Below are 19,726 nucleotides of genomic sequence, written 5' to 3' on the forward strand. Positions count from 1 at the left end.
CCGCTCTGATTCACTCTGAAGGTCTACATTCGGCTAAGATCCCGCATTTCTGATCATAATTTGCAGAACAAAAACCCGAGCGGGCACAGCCGATCAACCAAGAGTGAAAAGTTGAGATCAATAAACTGTCCATCTCGTCAAAAATCAGCCACTATCGTGAATGTGATCACATACATGTTGTAAAACTTAATGAAGCGATACAATGTTTGCCCCAGACGGGATCACACCGGGGTGTGAACTGACCAACACATTTGTTTTCCCCACGCATTGCACTCACACGTAAGCTCTCCCCCTAAACTTACATCAAACGCTGGGTGGGTAGGACCTACATGTTTGCTCCAGGCGGGATCACATCGAACTGTGAACTCTTCCCTGACCATTGCAGCAGTTGTCTCTACTCCCAAATTTACGAGACAGACTGAATTTTAATTGGTGTGTTCACAACGTGATGGTGTGTTACGACAAAGGCGAAAGGCGGTTGGGGGGGGGGGACTTGGTTAGAGATGGAAAGTTAGAAAAATTTTCGACAGGTGAAGGGGAGGGGCAACAGGATAAGCGTAGATCTTGAGTGAGACTCATGATAGGATAATAAGTGAAAATGGCACTTCTCATGCTACTATGCACTGTGATAGGCCATCAAGGTTAACCACTCTTTGCTCGCCATACGTCATAAACCCACCAAGCGGTCACGTCAGTTCATTTTAGAGTGAAGGGAGACCATTTTACAGATTGTGAACCTTAACATGGGTCACAATAGATTCTTCCGGGGGTTCATCGGTTAAGATCCCGGTTCGCCTAAGATCCCGCATTTCCTCGCTCCCGAGCACTGGGTTCTTGGGCGGAGACTACTGTATTCCCACAAGTTACAAATTTTTCCCAAATTCCTCTGCTTGTTCCACAGAATAGATCTTAAAGCACTTGTATGCCAAATTTGAAGCTTCTAGTAATTTTTGAAAACTTGCACCAAGGTGGTCACATGTGAAAAAAACCCCAGATTTTGAGAAAAACAGAAAAAACAGGATTTTTAGTTCACACATACACTTTTCAAACACCTTTTTAAGTCATGTAGGGTTTTTCTTTCAACTGTTTGGTCATTATGACCTGATAGATTAGATGTTGAAGAATGTTTTTTTGCAAAAAACAAAAAATCGATATTTTGAAAAATCGTATCGATATTCTCTGATTTGTGACCCAAGTTTCCCCTTATAAGTTGTTGATCTTTATGAGATAATTTTGGGTATTCTGGGTGGGTGTTGTTTTTGGGTTTTTTTTGTTTTTTTAGACATGAAAAGATTTTCCTTTTTTCATTTTCTCTGATCTTTCCACCCCTGACAGTTCCACAAAACATGAGGATACTCACTACACTCGCGTCATAAAACAAGGATGTTTGTGGCTCTGAGAAACAGACTTTAACACTTTGCCATCACAAGGCTCATATAGTAAAAACCCTTGCCATCGAAGGCAAAGGCATTTTGTGGAAAGTCCAAAGAAACTGGGTGGTAAACATCGCCGATCAGCGAGATGTGACGGCAAAGTTTGTTTTTTAAAGTTTGAAATGCCTTATCTTTCTTGGGCATTTTGTCCTTTCTGTGGGTGAAATTAGATCTTTCTGTGAAAAGATGAAGTACTTCTAAGGACAGGGAAGCCTGAGAATCATGAGAATGAGGTTTTTCAAAAACAGCAGGTTTGAAAATTGTCCAATATGAGTGAAGTGAATATTGTGTAGTCCTTCTGTCTTTTTCATCAGCTGCAAGTTCACATGCGCATTCTCTTTCGTATGGTATGTTTATAGTTTGTGGTTTGCTTGAAAATTAGTGTTCATCTGCTTGAGTATAGAATTGAAAATTTATCCAAATGGTTCTGTTTTTATGTTATAGAATAAAAATGATTTATGCTAAGATGTTAAGAATATTATTCGTGTGTTCAGATCAGAAATGGTGCCTTTCCATAGAGTAATATTTCCTTGAATTCTGTTTGTCGTGGAACAGTTTTTGGTCTGTTTTTAACTGTATCCCAGAAGAACTTTCTGCAACTTATGATGGTTTTCTCTGAGCCATACACACACATTATCTTTTATTGACTCGGAACTTGTTCTGTCTGCATACAAGGTACATCATGCTACAGCGTACATTTTCTGAGTGTTTGAGTTTGTCGTTCTAATTTCTCAATGAATGTTACTTATATTCCCTCATACTGCCAATTGCGTTTTCTTTATTTATTTTTGTTTATTTCCTGTAATTTTCCTGGTAAAATATTTTGATATTACTTTTGTATAATTGAGGAGGTCGTTTGATATGTTTTGTTTGTATAATGACTTTCACAATTCAGAATGAATCATTGTAAATGTTGTCAGTCATATCAGTTTGAAAAATGATTGCAAATTCTCAAATTTGAATACATATGGTTACGGTATTCACAATATGAGCTGAAGCCAGCTAGTTACTTTTAAAAAAACAACCCAACTAAACATCCAATTTACACACCAATACTCTTCTCCACTCTGAATTGAGCTGATTGTCATCAAATAAAGCTTCTCAAATAGGCTGCTTTTTAAACATGTTGAATAAGAATGACCCCTCCATTTTGTACAGTTTTTTTTTTTTTGGTAGACATTAGTTATTATAAATTAGGTAATTGAAAATGACATCTTTTAGTATGAACATTATCACTGCTACAGAAGCACAATATTGACTAGATTTCATGTTTAGAGCTGTCAGTGGCAAGCAAAGGTGTACAAGAGTTATGAGATCTTGCAATAATTTGTTCTGAACGATTTGAGAAAATTGTTTGTGTTCCCAGTGTAACACTGATAATAATTACAACATAAAAAGGTATTTTCTAGTTTCATTTTGTCAGTAGAGTCTTTTTTTTTTTTAATGTACAATTCTGTAAGAGCTATATGTTACTCCCTTAGTCTTGTCGGATGGCAATTTCTCTAACAGAGCCTGGGCACTGGGCATTGTTAGAACATGATGCTTCTCAGGGTTATTTACGACACTTGCTTCACATGAACTTTTGTACCTTTGATGACTGCTCTGAATTTTTTTGTCATTGTACCTTTCTGTCAGTCAGGATTTTGTGACATCAGTAGCCTATTGGTTAGGCTACCGCACCCGTTATCGTGCAATTGCAGGTTTTGGGGTTCGAGTCTCAGCTTGGTCCAACTTTGTGTGCTTGAAAGGCACTTTACATGGATTTCCAATTTAGCTACATTCTTTTGGAGATGGACGTTTAAGTCAGAGGTTCTGATCTTAAATCACCCAATAGTGTTGATTGGGGCATTAAAATTAAACCTGTACCATTTCACTTTATTTTTTTTTTCATTCTTGATTTTAGAGAGTAAATGCACTGGAATGATTGTGAGAAATACATGAAAAACCTTGAGTTAACTGGGTTTTAGAACTGGAACAGGGACTTCAAAGTACTGATAAATGTTTTTTTACTGGGTTTCCGTGCTCTACTATTCCTTGAGCTGAGAAATCTGATGACATCATTATCTTGTGTTTTTCCTAAATAGCCTAGAACCGGTAACCCCCCTCCCCCAATTGACCTAATCCTCTCAATTGCATTTGATACTTCACCGAGGTGGGTTTTTTTCTTTACTACTGTAGGATTTTAGTTTCTGCTATACAAAAAATAGCTCATTCTCATTTTATTGATAAATATTTTTTTCATTTGATCACTCCTTTCTCTTGAGCATTCAGGCGATTTTTTTCCCCATTACCTAAGTCTGATGCTCATTTTTCATGTTTCCATTCTTACATACCAGTATTGATGTTGTCTTTACTTTGCTGATTTCTTTTGTTTCCGAGTGTTAACATTGGTTATAACCGTTCATAATCTTGTTTTTTTGAAGGATTCAGAATAAAGATTTCTGTATCTGAACAAGTTTTGTTACTTGAAAATTATTGCTTTGTTGAGAAAGAGAACAATTTTTGTTGTTGAGAACTACTCGAAGACAATGCAATAAAAAAACAAAATGATGCACCTTGAGTTGGTTTTATTTTTCTCCCTCTACCAGCTGAGTACTTGAATGCTTATTGTGTGCCGTCTTGTCTCCTGATCACAAACCCAAGCTGTCCTCATTCTGATTTACTCCGCATATATCAGTATGCTGATTTACTCCGCATATATCAGTATGCTGATTTACTCCGCATATATCAGTATGCTGATTTACTCCGCATATATCAGTATGATTATATTTTTTTTATATGAATAGTTTGACAACAAAATGCAACAAATGCTATTTTTAATTATGTTTGGGTGAAACTTGTACTGTTGTATCTAGAAAAGTGAGGCACATTCCAGAGTCTACTTCTTTTTTCACAATACGCATATTTTTCCTCTTTAAAGAACTGCAGCAAATGACTGTTTTTATTAAACTCAACAAAAGTAGTTGACCTTTTTTGACAAACTGCGACATATCCTCAGGCCACCAATCAAGTTCTTTGCTTGAGTCACATGACTTTGCTTGTTGCCAACAAATGTTTGTCCGTGGTTCTTATCGTTCCTTATTATTGCAAGTCGTATAATATTGAATCAATGTTTTTCATTATATTGATCACTTACCACCCACGAAGCGCTCAGAGCACACAACCTTTGTCCCCACGTACGGTACCACTACCAAGACGCAGATGGGGTACATGAGCAGTACTATACTTGTACCTCTGCGAAAACTCCCTAATCATTATGAAATTTTCGGCACAGTGAGAAAATTGAATGTGATGATAGAATGTTCACCAAAAAAAGGAATTAGAATTTGGAACTGAAAACACTAGATCAAGGCACATTCATACCCCGAATTCTCATAGCGTCAGTGTAATGTAGCACTCATTGCCAAGTGTACTCAACATTTTTTCAAAAAGATTTACTCCAGTTGTTATAAACCAACTAATTTGCATCCTCAAAGGCCACACAAACCATTCAGAGTGGGTGTTCCTTCTTTCCCATCAAACAGCTCTCCTCCCTTTCTGTGTTTGTTACTCTTATTTATAACACCTCTAATCTTCAGCACTTATATGACCTTATTATGTTGCAAGTGCCGTAAAACTCTTCCTAAAACTAAAAGAAACATTCAGAAAGGAAATTATAACTTTCACAATACAACATTTTTGTCACTGTATCACACCACTGCCGATCAGCGTCACTTGGAGGCAAAGTGATTTGATGGTGTCTGTTGTTGGAATGTTAAAATTGACTCGTACATAACAGTGATGACAAACATTTATTTCTGAAAGAAAAATAGAATAGCGTAATAATATTTCACTTTTATTGCCAGAACCAGCTGCAGTCATAATTAACAGACACTCAGAAGCAGTAAAAATTGAATAAATATTGTCGTTAAAATGGTGTTTTGTATTTTTTAAACTTCATAGTGTTGTCATGTTTACAAGACAGGTGACCTCATATACTATTTCTTAAAGTAGGTTTTAGTTCCTTTGTAAAATGGCATTGTTTTCCTAATTTTCATGTCGAGAGAGGTTCAGGTAGGCCTACTGTTGTTGTGAGGTCTCAGGTACACATTTTGCAGAAATTTGAACTTTTGGGAAAATAAACACAAATTTGACTCGTACACATAACAATGATGACACAAAATAGAGTCGCACAGCTTTTTTCTTCAAAGCATCTCATAGGTAAAAAATTTGTCCATTCCACCTGTGACAAAAACAAAAATGGACATGGGAAAATATAAACATTAAAAGAAATATCTTTTCTAGCTATCAAAGTTGAACAGTTTAATAAAAACTATGAATGAGCACATGATTTTTATACGTCACGAAATTACAACATTCTGTGATTTAAAATAGATACCGCTGGAATAGCCAGAGCCACTGTGCAATCACATGCTTTGGCACTCTTTACCTCTTACCTCTGCCCAGGAGAGGATTATCAACCTTTTTCATGGATAAATTTGAAAACTTCCTCAGTTTTTAATATAAGAAATTAATATTTAAGCATATCTAGGAAATGACATTAAAAAAAAAAGCCACAGTGGATAGCCGATTCCCTAGCAAAAGGGTCTTGATCAGAGCAGCATGACAAAAAGGATGAATTATTCCTAGGCAAAGACCATTATCCAAATGGGGCTACAAACAAACAAGAACAATATCTCCTATGTCTACTGGGAAGGAACAAAAAGATAAAGGAGGTGAATTTTGCTGTTCAAATTATTTCTTTCTGTCCGAAGTAATGGTCACACATAAGGATAGGGCAGTCTGTGAATTCCACAGTGTAGTCGTAGAAGAGAACCAGCTCTTCCGGTGATTCACGACTGTCACCTACAAAACCGCACTCTTCTAGAGTCATATCCGGAGACAACACTGACTCAGCGTTTCTGGATCGATCTCGAAACACAGCCAGTTTTGTTGAGCTGATGTCTGTCTCTGCTATGATGATCTGAATCAGACCACACACCGGAAGATGGGAATGGACGAGAAGGACAAGGTGTCCAGGGAAGTCTCGAAACATGTCAAAGGTCACGGAACGCATTTCCAGGGCAATGTATCTGTTTGGAAACAAGGTAAAAAAAATCTGTTTTACACAAACAAATTATGATGACACCTATGTATTGTATGGAGAATTCAGCTCCTTTTTTGTGCCTTTGAACTTAGAAAAAGAGTTGTACAGAATTGTAACTTATCCGTTATTTTTATTTTGAGTCTGCTCATAAGTAGACCCTTACATGATGTCTTCAAAATTAGAACTCATCCAGTTCTATTCTCTGCTCCACAGTAGAGCTGTAATAACTTAAACACCATAGGGTCATCTTACCCTGTTCTATTTGGATGTGATTCAGGAGTTCAAAAATGATTGATGTTATACTTATACTATTCTGCTAAATGCTATAATTTACTATAAAATGTAAATAAATGCTATGCTGGTCACAGTTGCACTATGAAAAAGCAAGTACACATTCAAATCCATGAGGGGTCCCAGTTATTTTTCTCAGCCTTCTCAAATGTTTCCCCTCAACCTCAGTAAATGACCAAGCCTTTAGAATTACTTAAAATGTGTCTAGAAAGAATGATGAACTTTAACAGCAAGAAAACTAATAAAAGTAAAAACATTACGATAGCTCATAACATATTTCCGTAATAGCCAACTTTACTTTTTATCCCTACCTTTTCTCTCTTTCTCTATCTCTCCCTCCCCTCCCCCTCCTCCCCTCATCCCCATACATTTTTTTACACTCTAAAAGTGTCCTTCATTAGTCCAATACTCCAATGAGCACCATTGTTAAAGGTGAACATCATAAACATATAAGCACAGACAAACTGAGACCTGCTGTATGTTAACTATAATTTTTTAAAACTCATTCGCTATGTATTATTTTCGGCTTGTGGACGAATTTTTTTTCGGGAGGGCGAATGAGGTGATGACTAGTGGGTAGTTAAAAGGTCTTTGGGGCCATAAATTCAAATAAATATAATATACCAATATTTTCTGTATGGTTTGTAAAACACATCTGTAATGTTTATTTATGTATTTTTCAACTTTGGTTTATGTAAGAGGCGATTATGCAACAAAATTTTGATTGGATGTGGATAAAATTTGAAAATAAAAAATTAATAATCTTTGGTGAAACTAAAAAAATATGTTTGCACCTAGTCAAAATACATCAAAATAACCATAAATGAATATAGAACTGGAAAATATTGAAAAGTTTGCAGTTATTTAAATACATTCCATAATATTTGTAGATTCTGCATTTGGATCATAACATCTGATATTGAAAAAACCCCAACATTTTTATAATCTTGAAAAACGATCACAAAGAGAAAAAAACCCACTCGTATCTTATATGGAAGTATTTAGAGTTGCATTTGGAATAAACCTATACATGTCTTGAGTGGCACTTTTTGTGTAATTTCATCAAAAAGTAGTGATTTGGGGGAGAAAAAAATGTTTTGACAATTTAGATCTACACCTAGATCTAGTTTTAGAGATTCTAGATCTAGATCAAGCACTCAAAAATAACTGATTTCTCAATAACAGTGCATTGACAATATGAGTCCAACCGTATCAATATTATAGAAAAGAGTCCTACATTTCTTTAGTGGGCAAAATAATGATAGATTTTGTTGTGTAAAATTACTAAGACTGGTGTCCTGGCTATAATTTTGGCATCGCAATAAAACAAAGTCGAAAAAACTACGAAATCGTTTTTCAAAACTGAATCAAAGACAGTACATAACAAGATGGGCCACTGAGCCAAAAAAGTGTCCGCCGGAAGTCCGTTCTTTGCTTCAGATGGCGCTGGAGTCTGTTTTGAAGCTCTCTTTCGTTTTTTCTGAAGAAGAATAGGAATAGCACCTCCTTGCGTGCGCAAATCAACTGCTGTTCATCAGTGGTTCGGGTTCGTTCAGTGCGCAGTTTTAGGGTTTTTAAAAATTTTAATGACCTCTCGCCTTTCATTTTAAAGTCAAATTAAACGAAGAAAACAATCACCTCTTCCTCCGGAAGCGTTTTTTTTGTCTGCGTAACAATTTAAAAAAGCGTTCTTCCGAAATGTATCCAAAAATTGGCTCAAAGAGAGGAGTGGCCCCTCTTGTTATGTAGATTCTTTGACGGAATCTAAATTTCCGATTTTCAGTGGAAATGCTTGGCTCGGAAGTCAACATTATATTTTAACATGGATATGTGGATTGGAATAGAATCTAAGCTAAAATTGAAGATCGGTTCTCGAGCCACCGGGGGCAGCTTAGCGTACTGACGGCACTTTAGCCGCGCCGCCCCCCCACGGCTCGGCGTAGCGAATGAGTTAATGCTCATGAGTGCTTCAAAAAGATGCCATTCTTTCCAACCACGCTGCATCTGGCTCAAATTCTGTGATGAAACTCTCACAAAGACATCCCTAGCAAATTTTATAGTTTACCGCACCTGCCCCTGTTCCACTGACTAAAAACCCTGAGATTTCAAACTATTCTCAGTGCAGGAAATTCTCTTCCACAGAGTGTGAGTCTGACAATGACACTTGACAGGCTGCGGAAAGTGCAATAAGTGGCTTGTTCAAAGATTTGTGCGACGACTGCTTATTAGTTGGCAAAAAAAGCATCAGCGAAGACTGCGACTTCACAGAGTGCTTTACCCAAAGAATTAAAGGAATGAATTTGAAAATATCATTCTCTGCTCTTTCCATCCGTCAGTCCATGATATATGCATCAGCTTAAGTCTGCAATTTTGTACAAAAGGAACATCAAACTTTTCTTACCAGTTAATGGAGAAAACGATTTTTCCCAAGACCTAATAATAATAATAATAATAATAATAATAATAATAATAATAATAATAATAATAATAATAATAATAATAATAGATAGCATTTGTATAGCGCATATCCCCGCTCAGCAGCAGGCTCTATGCACTTTACACTATATTATTACCCCAGCAGACCATAGAACACTCCGAAACATTCTCAGCTTCCCGGGAAGCATACAGTGCGAGCAGCCGATTAAGCGCTCAAACACTAACAAACTGACAAGATCTTTCGCTGTCTATAGCCGGGTACCCATTCCCACCTGGGTGAAGTGAGGAAAATTCGTGTAAAGTGCCTTTCCCAAAGACACAACGTCGGACCCTTGACGGGATTCGAACCCACGACCTTACGGTTGCGAGTCCGAGAGCCTAACCACTAGGCCACCGACGCCACAAGACCTAATTCAAATATCCATCCAACACTGGACATAGATCACAGGTACATGATTTCCAATAACGCACATCTTTCTCTCTCTCTCTCTCTCTCACTTTCACACATCAAGAACATCGGTAACACTTGCAGAGATATTAACTAATTCTCTCCCATGGTAGTTTTGAAAGTTGAAACTAAATATGCTACTCACTATTTCATGTTTCTTACGCGATAACAAAAATAGTTTTTAGAGTCAGCTGCATAAATTATACAGTCTTGGGTAGGCCTATTTTTCTGTTACAAGTATCCAGCTGCTCAATATCAGATCTCATTCTCACTTCCTAGAAATAATGTGAAGCAGCAGGATTTTTTTTCTTATTCTTCATCTATAACTTTTTTTTTGCACTTGATGACAATGACAAAAAAAACCCTTTGTTCAATTTTGATATTTGTGAAATGTATGCGAAAGACCTTTTTCTTTTAAAAAAGCCAGCAACATTTGCGAGATTTTTTTTTACTAGATTCCATTAAAACAGACAAAAATACAACAATAATATTCCCACTCAGTAACAATGATTTGTTTTTGTTCTCTAGAGGTGTCTCAGACTCAGATTGAAACAATACTTCACAGACTCGCAATGGTCTATAATGAACCTGAACAGGAAACCCATTTGATAACAATTTAAAATATCTAACACTATTCACATCCGCATGGGATGGTAGTTTGACTTCCAGAAGCTTCCACTCATGGCTTTTATAGTTAAAAGAGTTTTCCAATGACAATGAGATTATTGTATTTATTCTTTTTAATTTCAATCTGAGGAGTAGCAAGTCATTAAGAGGAGTCATAACGCAAATCCCAGGCAAGGTTGTGTTGGCTCACCTTGGTAAAGTTTCTCGCCAAGGTTCTATGATGCTCATCTTGCAACATGGGCATGGTGGGAATTTGCGTTCGGTCAACAGCAGCTGTCTTTCATCGCGGACCGTCTGCTTGTCCAACTCTCGAATTTCTCTGTCGAGGAACAAACAAAAGGATGTCATAGAGAACATAAATTTAGATTGAACATATTCTCCTTTGACTTCCTTCAGATTACAGCTGACTTAATTGTTCACACCTTTTATAACTATGTTAAAGAACTTGAAGAAATTTACTAGATGTGCTGAAATCTAGAGCCAATTTGGGAGCAACCTCCAGTAGCATCTGAGTGTTAGTTCTTCTGCATGATGCCATTCGGTAATAGTTGCATGTTTGTTCTAATTGTTGTCTTGAGGAGTAGAGGCAATTAGATGTGTGGGGTAGCTTGGGAAGAAGACATCCCCTTAAACTTAAATCAGTAAGTTTTCTACAGAAGAACAGATGATGTTCCACTGTCTCTGAGGGGTAGTCACATAGTGGGCAGGCAGCAGCGGTTGAGATGTTGGTTGAGGGGTACATGTTGTGTTCTAAGTTGGAAGATTATGTATTGATCTCCCCTCCTCAACTCATTGATTGGATCTTTGACCTGGCCCAATCAAATTATGTACACTCCAAATCAAGTGCAATATATCTTTGTTCACATCAGTCCCACTCTCAAGTGTCTCTAGTGTTGAAAGGCTGTCTGTAAAGATAACGATGTCTGTGGTAGCAAGTGGGTTAGTGTCAAACAAGTAGTTGATGTAGTTTGCTGTGTTGGTGATGGCCTGTTGTTCGGCAATGAAATTGGAGCAGAAGGATCCGCTGGAATTAAAGACTTCTTTTTTTTATCCCACTGGGCAAGTTGATCACTGACCCATATCCAGCGTTGATTGTTGCCTTAAAGGCAGATCCATCAGTGTATGAGTGGATCCATGTTGGTGGATAGGAATCAATTGTTTCAAGGGCAGAATGTTTTAGTGCTACAGGATATGTGTTTTTATTGCTCTTGTTCAAAAGTGTTTTCCTAATTTCTGGCTTTGCTATGGTGAGATGTGGTGGGAGAGTTGAGGGAACTCTTTCCAGGGGTTCTCTTCTTTCAGGGAGGTGATCTTTTTCTTAAGATTTTGTATTTTTTAAGTCTTTGATTAGGTTTCCACTTGTCAACAAGGATTCTATTAGGGTGGTTATTTTCTAGCCTTTTTGATCTTTCATATACTTCTAAAGCTGCCCGTTTTCTTCGAGTTTCTAATGGCTCAATATTTGTGTGGATTTCACAGGCAGCAGTCGGTGAGGTTCTCATTCCGCCAGAGATAAGATGAAGAGCTTGGTTTTGGATGGTGTCCATTGAGTTCTTCGTAGTTTTACTGCAAATGTTTTGTAGAACAAGATTATAATCAAAAACAGCTCTGATATAAATAGAGGCCTCTCAAGGTGTTCTTGTCTGATCCCCAGTTGGTACAGACTAGTCGTTTGATGAGATTAAGTCTCTTCATAGCCTTCTCCCTGAGGTTGTTGGTGTGTTGTTTCAGGTTGAGCTTGCTGTCAAGTTGTACTCCAAGATACACTGGCTTAATCTCCTTTTTCAAGTTGGTACCATCTATTTTGAGAGGGATTTCTGCATTTGCAAGGTTATAGCTTCTCGTAAAAACAGAGTAGACAGTTTTTTCACAATTTACTTTCATCTTCCATAAACGGCAATAGATTCCTAGGGAATTTAGATCATCTTGTAGTCTTCGTCTGCTTATTGTTGTCGAGTTTCCAGTGTGCCAAAGGACCAGGTCATCAGCAAAAAGGGCTTTTTCTGTTCTGAGAACATCTGAAACGTCATTGAGGAAGACAAGGAATAAGGTACAGCTGATAGAAGATCCCTGTGGGAGTCCTTCCTCCAGTACAGTCCGTGCCGGCTTTAAGCACGCCGGCTTAAAGCACGTTTCGGACTCAAGCACGCTAAACGGCTCTTACCGAATTTTTGCTATATAAATTACACGCCTTTAAGCACGGTAACTTCGGCTTCAACACGCTTCATTTACAAGACAGTCAATATTTTCATGATGACCCATCGAAGTTCGAACACAGTCTACACCGCAGCAGTGGAGTGTGTCAAGAGAAACACAAAGAACGCAAGTGATGGACACACACACTCACACGGGCGGAGAGGAAGGCAGAGAGATGCACACAGCCGCGCGCGCGGACATAGGATCTAGCTTAGGCCTAGGGCAAAGCTACACACAACCAAAAAAAAATACAGAGAGTCGTGGAGGCAAGAAAGGGAGGCTGGCTGCGATTTCACCTTTGACCCTCGCTATCCATTAATCCTGATTGTGCATCACGCGCGAGGTGGGATGAAGGCGGTGGTATGAGTGGCACAGCGGGCAGTGGTATGCACAGGCAGTGTGTAGGCCTAGTGTGCTGTATTGTGACTGGCCGTCTTAATTAAGTTTTCATTTCCCATTCGACCACAAACCAAAAACAAACAAGCGAACAAAAACTACCATGGCGGGTGTCTAAATAACAGTGCACACTTTTGTGGGACCGCTATAGGCCTACTTACAAACAAAGGGAAATAGCACGGGAAATTTTCTACATGAAAATCTCTGGATTATGTTAACTTCGCACTCAAGCACGCTTCGGCTTTAAGCACGCTTAAGCTTTCTCCCGACGACCGTGCTTAAAGCCGGCATGGACTGTACTGCTTTTGAAGATAGGGTTTCATCCATCTGGGTTTGGATGAGTCTATCTGTACTGTAAGGAATGATTTAATCCAGGAGTACATGTTTTCCTTGATTCCCATGTTCTGCAGTTTTAAGAGTAGTCCTTTCCTCCACACTCTATCGTATTCTAGTTGGAGATCCACAAACACAGCCGTTGTCTGTTCCCCTCTTTGACTTTGAAATCCATCAATGATTTTCTGTGTTAGCCTGAAGAGCTGGTCTTCTGTCCTGCCTTTTGACCTGAACCCTGCTTGACACTGTGATATCAGACCTGGAGACACAAGCCACCAATAAAGACGAGAATTGAGGATTCTTTCGCAGAGCTTGCCAATACAGGACGTGAGTGATATTGGGCGGTAGTTTTTAGGGTCATTGGCCTTCTTTCCTTTCTTTAAGATTGGGTTTACAGTAGCTAGTTTCCATGCTTTAGGCAGATTTCCCTCAGTCCATGTTCTGTTGTAGAGCTTAAGAAGTAGCAATTTGGCTTTTTCACCAAGGTTTTGTAGCATCTCATTGTGTACTTTGTCAGGACCTGGGCTTTTTCGCTTCTTCAGTTTCTTGATTGCACAGTCCAACTCTCGCTTAGTTAAGAAGTCCTGGAAGATACTCGGTGTCATCAAATCTCTCTCTTTTCCTTTCAGAACACTCAGTAGACCCCTGTCCAGATCATTCCTTTTGCTGCTTTTGTTAATGGAGGCAAAATGTTTATTGAAGTGTTCGGCTTTTTTTAACTCGCTGGTGAGAACTTCAGTTTCTGTGTGTAGTGGTTTGGGGTTTTCTTTCCTTTTTTCGCCAGTGAGGTTATTTAGAAGTGACCAAGCTTCACGTCCACCTTGATGTAAATTGAGTCCCTCACACTTCTGCGTCCAGGCTTCCTTCTTAGATTCCTTGGTGACAAGTAAAGCCTCTGCTACAGCCTTTTTGTATCTAATTTTCTAGTCCATATTTTTTAGATCTTTCTCATATACATGTCTGGCATCATTTTTAGTTTTTGTAGCTTTCTCCAAGCGCTCGTTCCAAAAGGGTTTATAGTTGGTTCTGCACCCCTTTGGGATACTCTTCTTTGCAGCATCTAAGATGATGGAGGTGAGTTCACTATTAAGGGCATCTGTACTTTTATTGTCTAGATCATCCAGTTTAACGGTGTCCTCAGCTGTTTTTCTGAAGAGATCCCAGTTTGCCTTCTTGAAGTTCCAACGGGTTCTTCTTTTCCTTTGTCTGTGTTTCAGTATACTGATTTTGGTGAGAACGGGACGATGATCACTAGATATACAGTCTAACACCTCTTCACTGCAGTAGTTGTGTAAATCAGCAGAGACCAGGGTGAGATCTGGTCTGTGGAGGGTCCCATGTCTCCTATGAAGAAGTGTTTTGGTTGAATCCTCATCTTGGAGAAGGATGAGGTTAGAGGACTGACATAGTTCTTCAATCCTCTTACCTGTGTTGTTTTGGTCAGCATAGCCCCAAAGGGGGGAGTGTCCATTAAGGTCACCAGCTATGACCGTCTTCTTAAAGATAGTACTCTGTTCCATGAAGTTCAGAGTGTTACTTGGGGGACAATAGATGTTATAGAGTATGAGCTTGCTGTTGCCATACCACAGGGTGACTTTATGTGCGTCTGTGGGGTGCCAATTAAGGAGCTCTACTTCACCCTGAATGTCATTTCTGATATAGGTTATAATCCCTTGGCAACCTTCACATTTACATGGATAAGGGGTATACCCAGTGATGTTTATGTCACAGGATGAATGGAGAGTTTCCTGTAATAGAGCAATGTGGACTTTCCTTTCATACAAAATTTTCCCCAATTGTGTTTTCTTCTTGTCCAAGCCACAGACATTTGCCCGAAGAATATTGAAGTCTATAAGCTTCTCTTTTCCGTTACCAGTTGTAGGGGGTGTTTTCTTCTTGTTTTTCCATTTTCTCTGCTTTCTGATTTTCTTTTCCTTCCAATAACCATCCACCAGGCCAGCTTGGTTGCCCACTAAGACCTGGGGAGACCTTGATTACCGAGGCAGCGTCTCAGCTCGTATGGGATTCTATCATTCGTGAATAGCATCTAAAACTGGTGGTTCTGTGATTTTCCTTCCATCCCGGGGTAGGAGATAAAGCAGTGGCTGTAGGTGCAATGCCACAAACAAAAAACCCAACTCCATCACAAAGAGATTGTAAGAAAAATGAATGGGTATGTTGGTGTCTGTTGTATTATATTGAGGAGTTGTTTGAGGAGATAAAGAAGAGAAAGACGCTATTAAGAGCATAGTTGCTGTGTGTTGCTGAAATACAAAAATTATAATATAATAATAATAATTCTAATAGTAGTAATAACACCAATAGGAAGCTAGATTTCCCCCCCCCCTCCCAGAGCAACCAAGTCCTCTCATCCAAGAGATGGGGGCAGGGGAAGGCATGGCAGATCCCAGAGGGTTAATGTTGTCAACAAGCAAGACGCAAATGGTCTCTGAACCTTCTCCGCAGTCATAGGGCTCTCCGATAAGTGCATGCTTAATACATGTATGTAGCTGGGTATTCCCTACGTACAGTCACATCCAGTACAGTGCTGACAATGAACCTCTGCTTTCCACCCCACCAATACCCGTCCCAACTCCAGGTCAAAGAAAGGTTGTCGATGGAGAGAGGAGAAAAAAAAAGTTAATAAATGTAATAAAGTAAAATAATAAAAACAATAAATAGAAAGAGTAAGAAACATAGTAAAGTAATATGTCTCTTTTCGGGGTCACCCCTTGACCCGCTAGCTTCCTCTTTTTCTTTTCCTATTCGAAGAGTACTAATCCCCCCCACCACAAAGAGGTGGGTCTATTTGGGGGGGATCAGCAAAGGCAGGGTGATAATTTTGTAGAGGAATAATATCGTGTTAATGCTGACTAACAATTTAAAAATATTTAAATGTGTCTTAATGTATGATATCGTGAACCTAGCTTCATGCGTGGTTGGCCGGTACTCTAGTTCTCTTCTTTTTCTGTTCCTTGTATGTTATTTTTTAGTAACACATCTAATCTTTAGCACTTATATGATATAAAATAGTGCTGTAAGTTTACTAAAAGTAAAACTTCAATTAAAACTGAACTTAACTTCCTTTTTAAGGAAAGTCTTGGAAACTAAACTCAATCTTGGCTGATCTTAATGAAATATTCAGCTGAATAATAGCAACTGCACACCATTGAAATCAAATTTCCCAGCATGCATGAAAAATGCTGTATTTTTCTTTCTTTCCTTTCTCTTTGAACCTGATAAATTTATAAGTATTTTAAAAAACACACCTTGCGTATTGTAAACCTTTCTCCAGGTCTGTGTAGTCTATCTCTCCTGCATCTTCTTCATCCAAAAGTTTGCATAAAAGATGAAGTTCTATTTTGTTGACAGGAGCATTTAAGTCGAACATACCTAAAAAAACAAAAACAAAAAAACTCAGTTCACAGAATTACATAAACAGAGCATCATCAACATCATTTTACTTAAGAGAAGAATGCATTCACTGTCTTAACTAGCTACAGTTCTTGGGGTTTCTGGGGTTTCCCTCACATGTTGAGGGCAAGGCTAATAAGATGTTACAACTCATCTATGTTAAAGAAATGGGATGAATCGTATTTTATCAAAATGTCAGGAATTGAATAAATTCTTTGGAAAATACCTTCGACTGCACTTCTACAAAATCATAATATATCTTGTGGTGCCAAAACTGTACAAAGTTTTGTTTTAAAAAGATAAATTTATACCATCAATTTTCTTAATAAAGAAGGGAAAAGAAACAACAACTTAGAGGTTAAAGTTAAAGAAGTGAAAATCGAGTGGGGGGGGGGAGGGGAGACAGTAAAACACATATTTTCCTTGACAAAACAAAATGCTATTCACAACATTAGATCTGCAGCCATATATGATAAATAAGTTCACTGATCCTTTACTAATACCAAAATCAATGAGACTAAGAAAATTAAAATCTAAATATAATATAATGCTGAAGGCTGACCCACGCGTTAGACTTCTCCATTCAAATTCAATTGGCACTGTATGCAAGAGAGACTATCCAATCAAATTCAAATGGCCCTGCATCAGAGACCAATCATTATTTATTGTCTTGAAGTGCACTGTTCCCTTTGGTCTTCAGGGGAGAGGAAGGAGCAGGCACAGTTACTGAATCATGATGTCACACACTGCTCCTCACATTCCCCCTCGCCATTTCAAAAAAGCACTCTGAAGGTTTACTGTGCGTCGATCGGCTCTACATGTATTTTAAAATGAAGTAACGCATGTCAAATCTTTGCTGCCAAACATCAGATGGCACACACGCAGAAAAACAATTCAGCTGCTGCATTCTTGTAGCTGGGGTAAAAGAATATTTCAACTCATGTATTCAACTCGACATTTGAACTAAACCCATCACTGTTTGACTTTTACAAATGTAAAGAAGAAGAGGTACTGGGACCAGAGAAAAAAAATCAATTTAACCAAAGATCAAATCAAGTGACTTCAACATAAGTGTAGTCGACTGTAAAGAAGAAGATATTGCTTTGTTATTGTAACACACATGCCACGAATAATTTGGACAATGCCTATGTAAATGAGAAAATCGATAAATCTATTAACTTTAGCAACATCCAGAGCTTGCATGCCATCATATATGATTTTGGAGGTTCAGGTAGCACATCAATAGCGTTTGCAAAATTACAAAAGCATAAAGACTGATCCAAAGTGAAAAACCGCCCCAAAAATTAACAGTAAAGGTCCTGTAAATTGTTGGAAATAGTCTACGATCATCACATTTTCTGACAGTAAGTCTCCAATTGTATCAGCTACTGGAAGGCATACAATGTGATGCATGGGCCTGTGCCAAGATCAATCATAGGACAAGGATCTGCTTTTTAACATAATATAAATGATATCTAGTGTTTCATCTGGATCTCAAACTTCACTGACCATCGACAAATCATATGCATATTTGTGGGTTAGGTTTTTAGCAGGGCATGTTCAAGATTTTAAAAAAAACTGAAATCCACCATACCAGTTTTTTGCCACGAAACTTCAGATATCAACCATTTTTCAAATTTATCATTCTAGTAGTTTGACAGGACTTCCAAAAAAATGTCAAAATACTGCAAGTCATTTTGACATTGTTCATTGTTCATTGTTTCAGGAAGCAACATCCCTGCACTCCGGACATGTCCATTGATGCTCCGTTGCTCTCTCCAAAATGTTGACGAGGGTCCTTCCACTGATTGTACCGGTGCACATCTGGTTGAACGTTCTTCTGTTCTTTCTTGCAAGGATGCCAGATTTTCCGCTTCCTTTTTGTATTCCCAAAAGCATCATCCTCTCCATGGCAGTACTGGCCTCTGCCTCCCTATCTTCCTCCTCAATCAGCTGGCGAGAGAGACATTTCAGGATCTCGACCCTATCTGGTTGAACCGTATTGTCAACTAAGGTGGCCTCACCAGCCAATCTGTCGGCTTTTCAATTTCCCCTAACACCTGCATGGCCAGGGCAGAAAATCCATGTGAGCGATTGTATAGGCGTTGGTTCGATAGCTTGAATCCATTCTGTTCTCATCATTTTGACAAAAGTGATGAAATTCCATGTATATATTTGTTGTGAGATAGAGATTAGACCACATGATAATTTCACCTGAAACATTTTGCTCAATAAAGTTCACGAGCCACAAAGTAAATGGATAATGTAATATTTAGTCCTGTACAATAATAAAACAATGAAAAGGGCAAGTGGTAATTCCATCACACATACCTGCTTTAAACTCATCATATGAGAGAAGTCCTTCACCATCAGAGTCAATCCGCTTGAACATCTCCACTGCCATAGCAGCATGGTCAACAATCCACTGATGCATACGGTTGACAAAAGTATCGTAGAAGTCCTCATTCATCTTCAGTTTTTCAATTGCTTTCTCTAGTTTTTCCTGTATATGAAAAGCAGACAATTAAAATAATTTGGGAACTTAAGGCTGATTGTCAAGATAGAAAACAAATTTAAATGATCACTTAAAACCTGATGAAACTGTGTAAGTTTGACAGCATTGGCCAAAATTGTGCTTGCCAATTAACAAACTTTGGGTTGATACATGCTTTGAAAAGTAAAAATACAGTAAGGAACAGTATTCCTTTTGAAATGTAGAGAAAAAAGTGGTAACTACACGTTTATTTAACAACAGAAAGAAATAATTAGAAAATAGCTCAGAGTAATCATTAAAAAATATCCTCATAGGAAATTATATTATATCATGACCCAAAAGCGCAATACTTTGAGACTTTTGCTCTTAATTATTATAAAACTTTGAATATATAAAGATAATGTCATGATAACAACACTGGGAGCTCTTAGGTAGAATTATGTTCCTTTAAAACAGTGGTTCTCAACCTTTTTCAATCCGTGACCCCCTTTTGATTGTTTGGCAAGTGGAGCGACCCCTCATGCCCCAACCCCCAAATAAAGTATTTAAACTAAACCCTTTTAACCCCCCCC

The 19,726-nt window shown here is 38.3% G+C and overlaps 1 protein-coding gene across 1 annotated transcript in view; it reads right to left on the reverse strand.

Annotated features, from left to right (window-relative positions):
• Positions 1-5,255: 5,255 nt before the first annotated feature.
• LOC101853244 overlaps positions 5,256-19,726 on the reverse strand; it is a 19,792-nt gene continuing 5,321 nt past the window's right edge. Inside the window, exons 3-6 of the mRNA XM_005101901.3 lie at positions 18,992-19,163; positions 16,516-16,639; positions 10,512-10,640; positions 5,256-6,505 (exon numbers count right to left, since the gene is read on the reverse strand). Of these exons, the coding sequence (XP_005101958.1) occupies positions 6,163-6,505; positions 10,512-10,640; positions 16,516-16,639; positions 18,992-19,163 (768 nt within the window). The 3' untranslated portion in view covers positions 5,256-6,162. The remainder of the gene's footprint in view (positions 6,506-10,511; positions 10,641-16,515; positions 16,640-18,991; positions 19,164-19,726) is intronic.

Source organism: Aplysia californica, unplaced genomic scaffold (genome assembly GCF_000002075.1).
Source record: "Aplysia californica isolate F4 #8 unplaced genomic scaffold, AplCal3.0 scaffold00303, whole genome shotgun sequence".
Lineage (NCBI taxonomy): Eukaryota > Metazoa > Mollusca > Gastropoda > Aplysiida > Aplysiidae > Aplysia > Aplysia californica.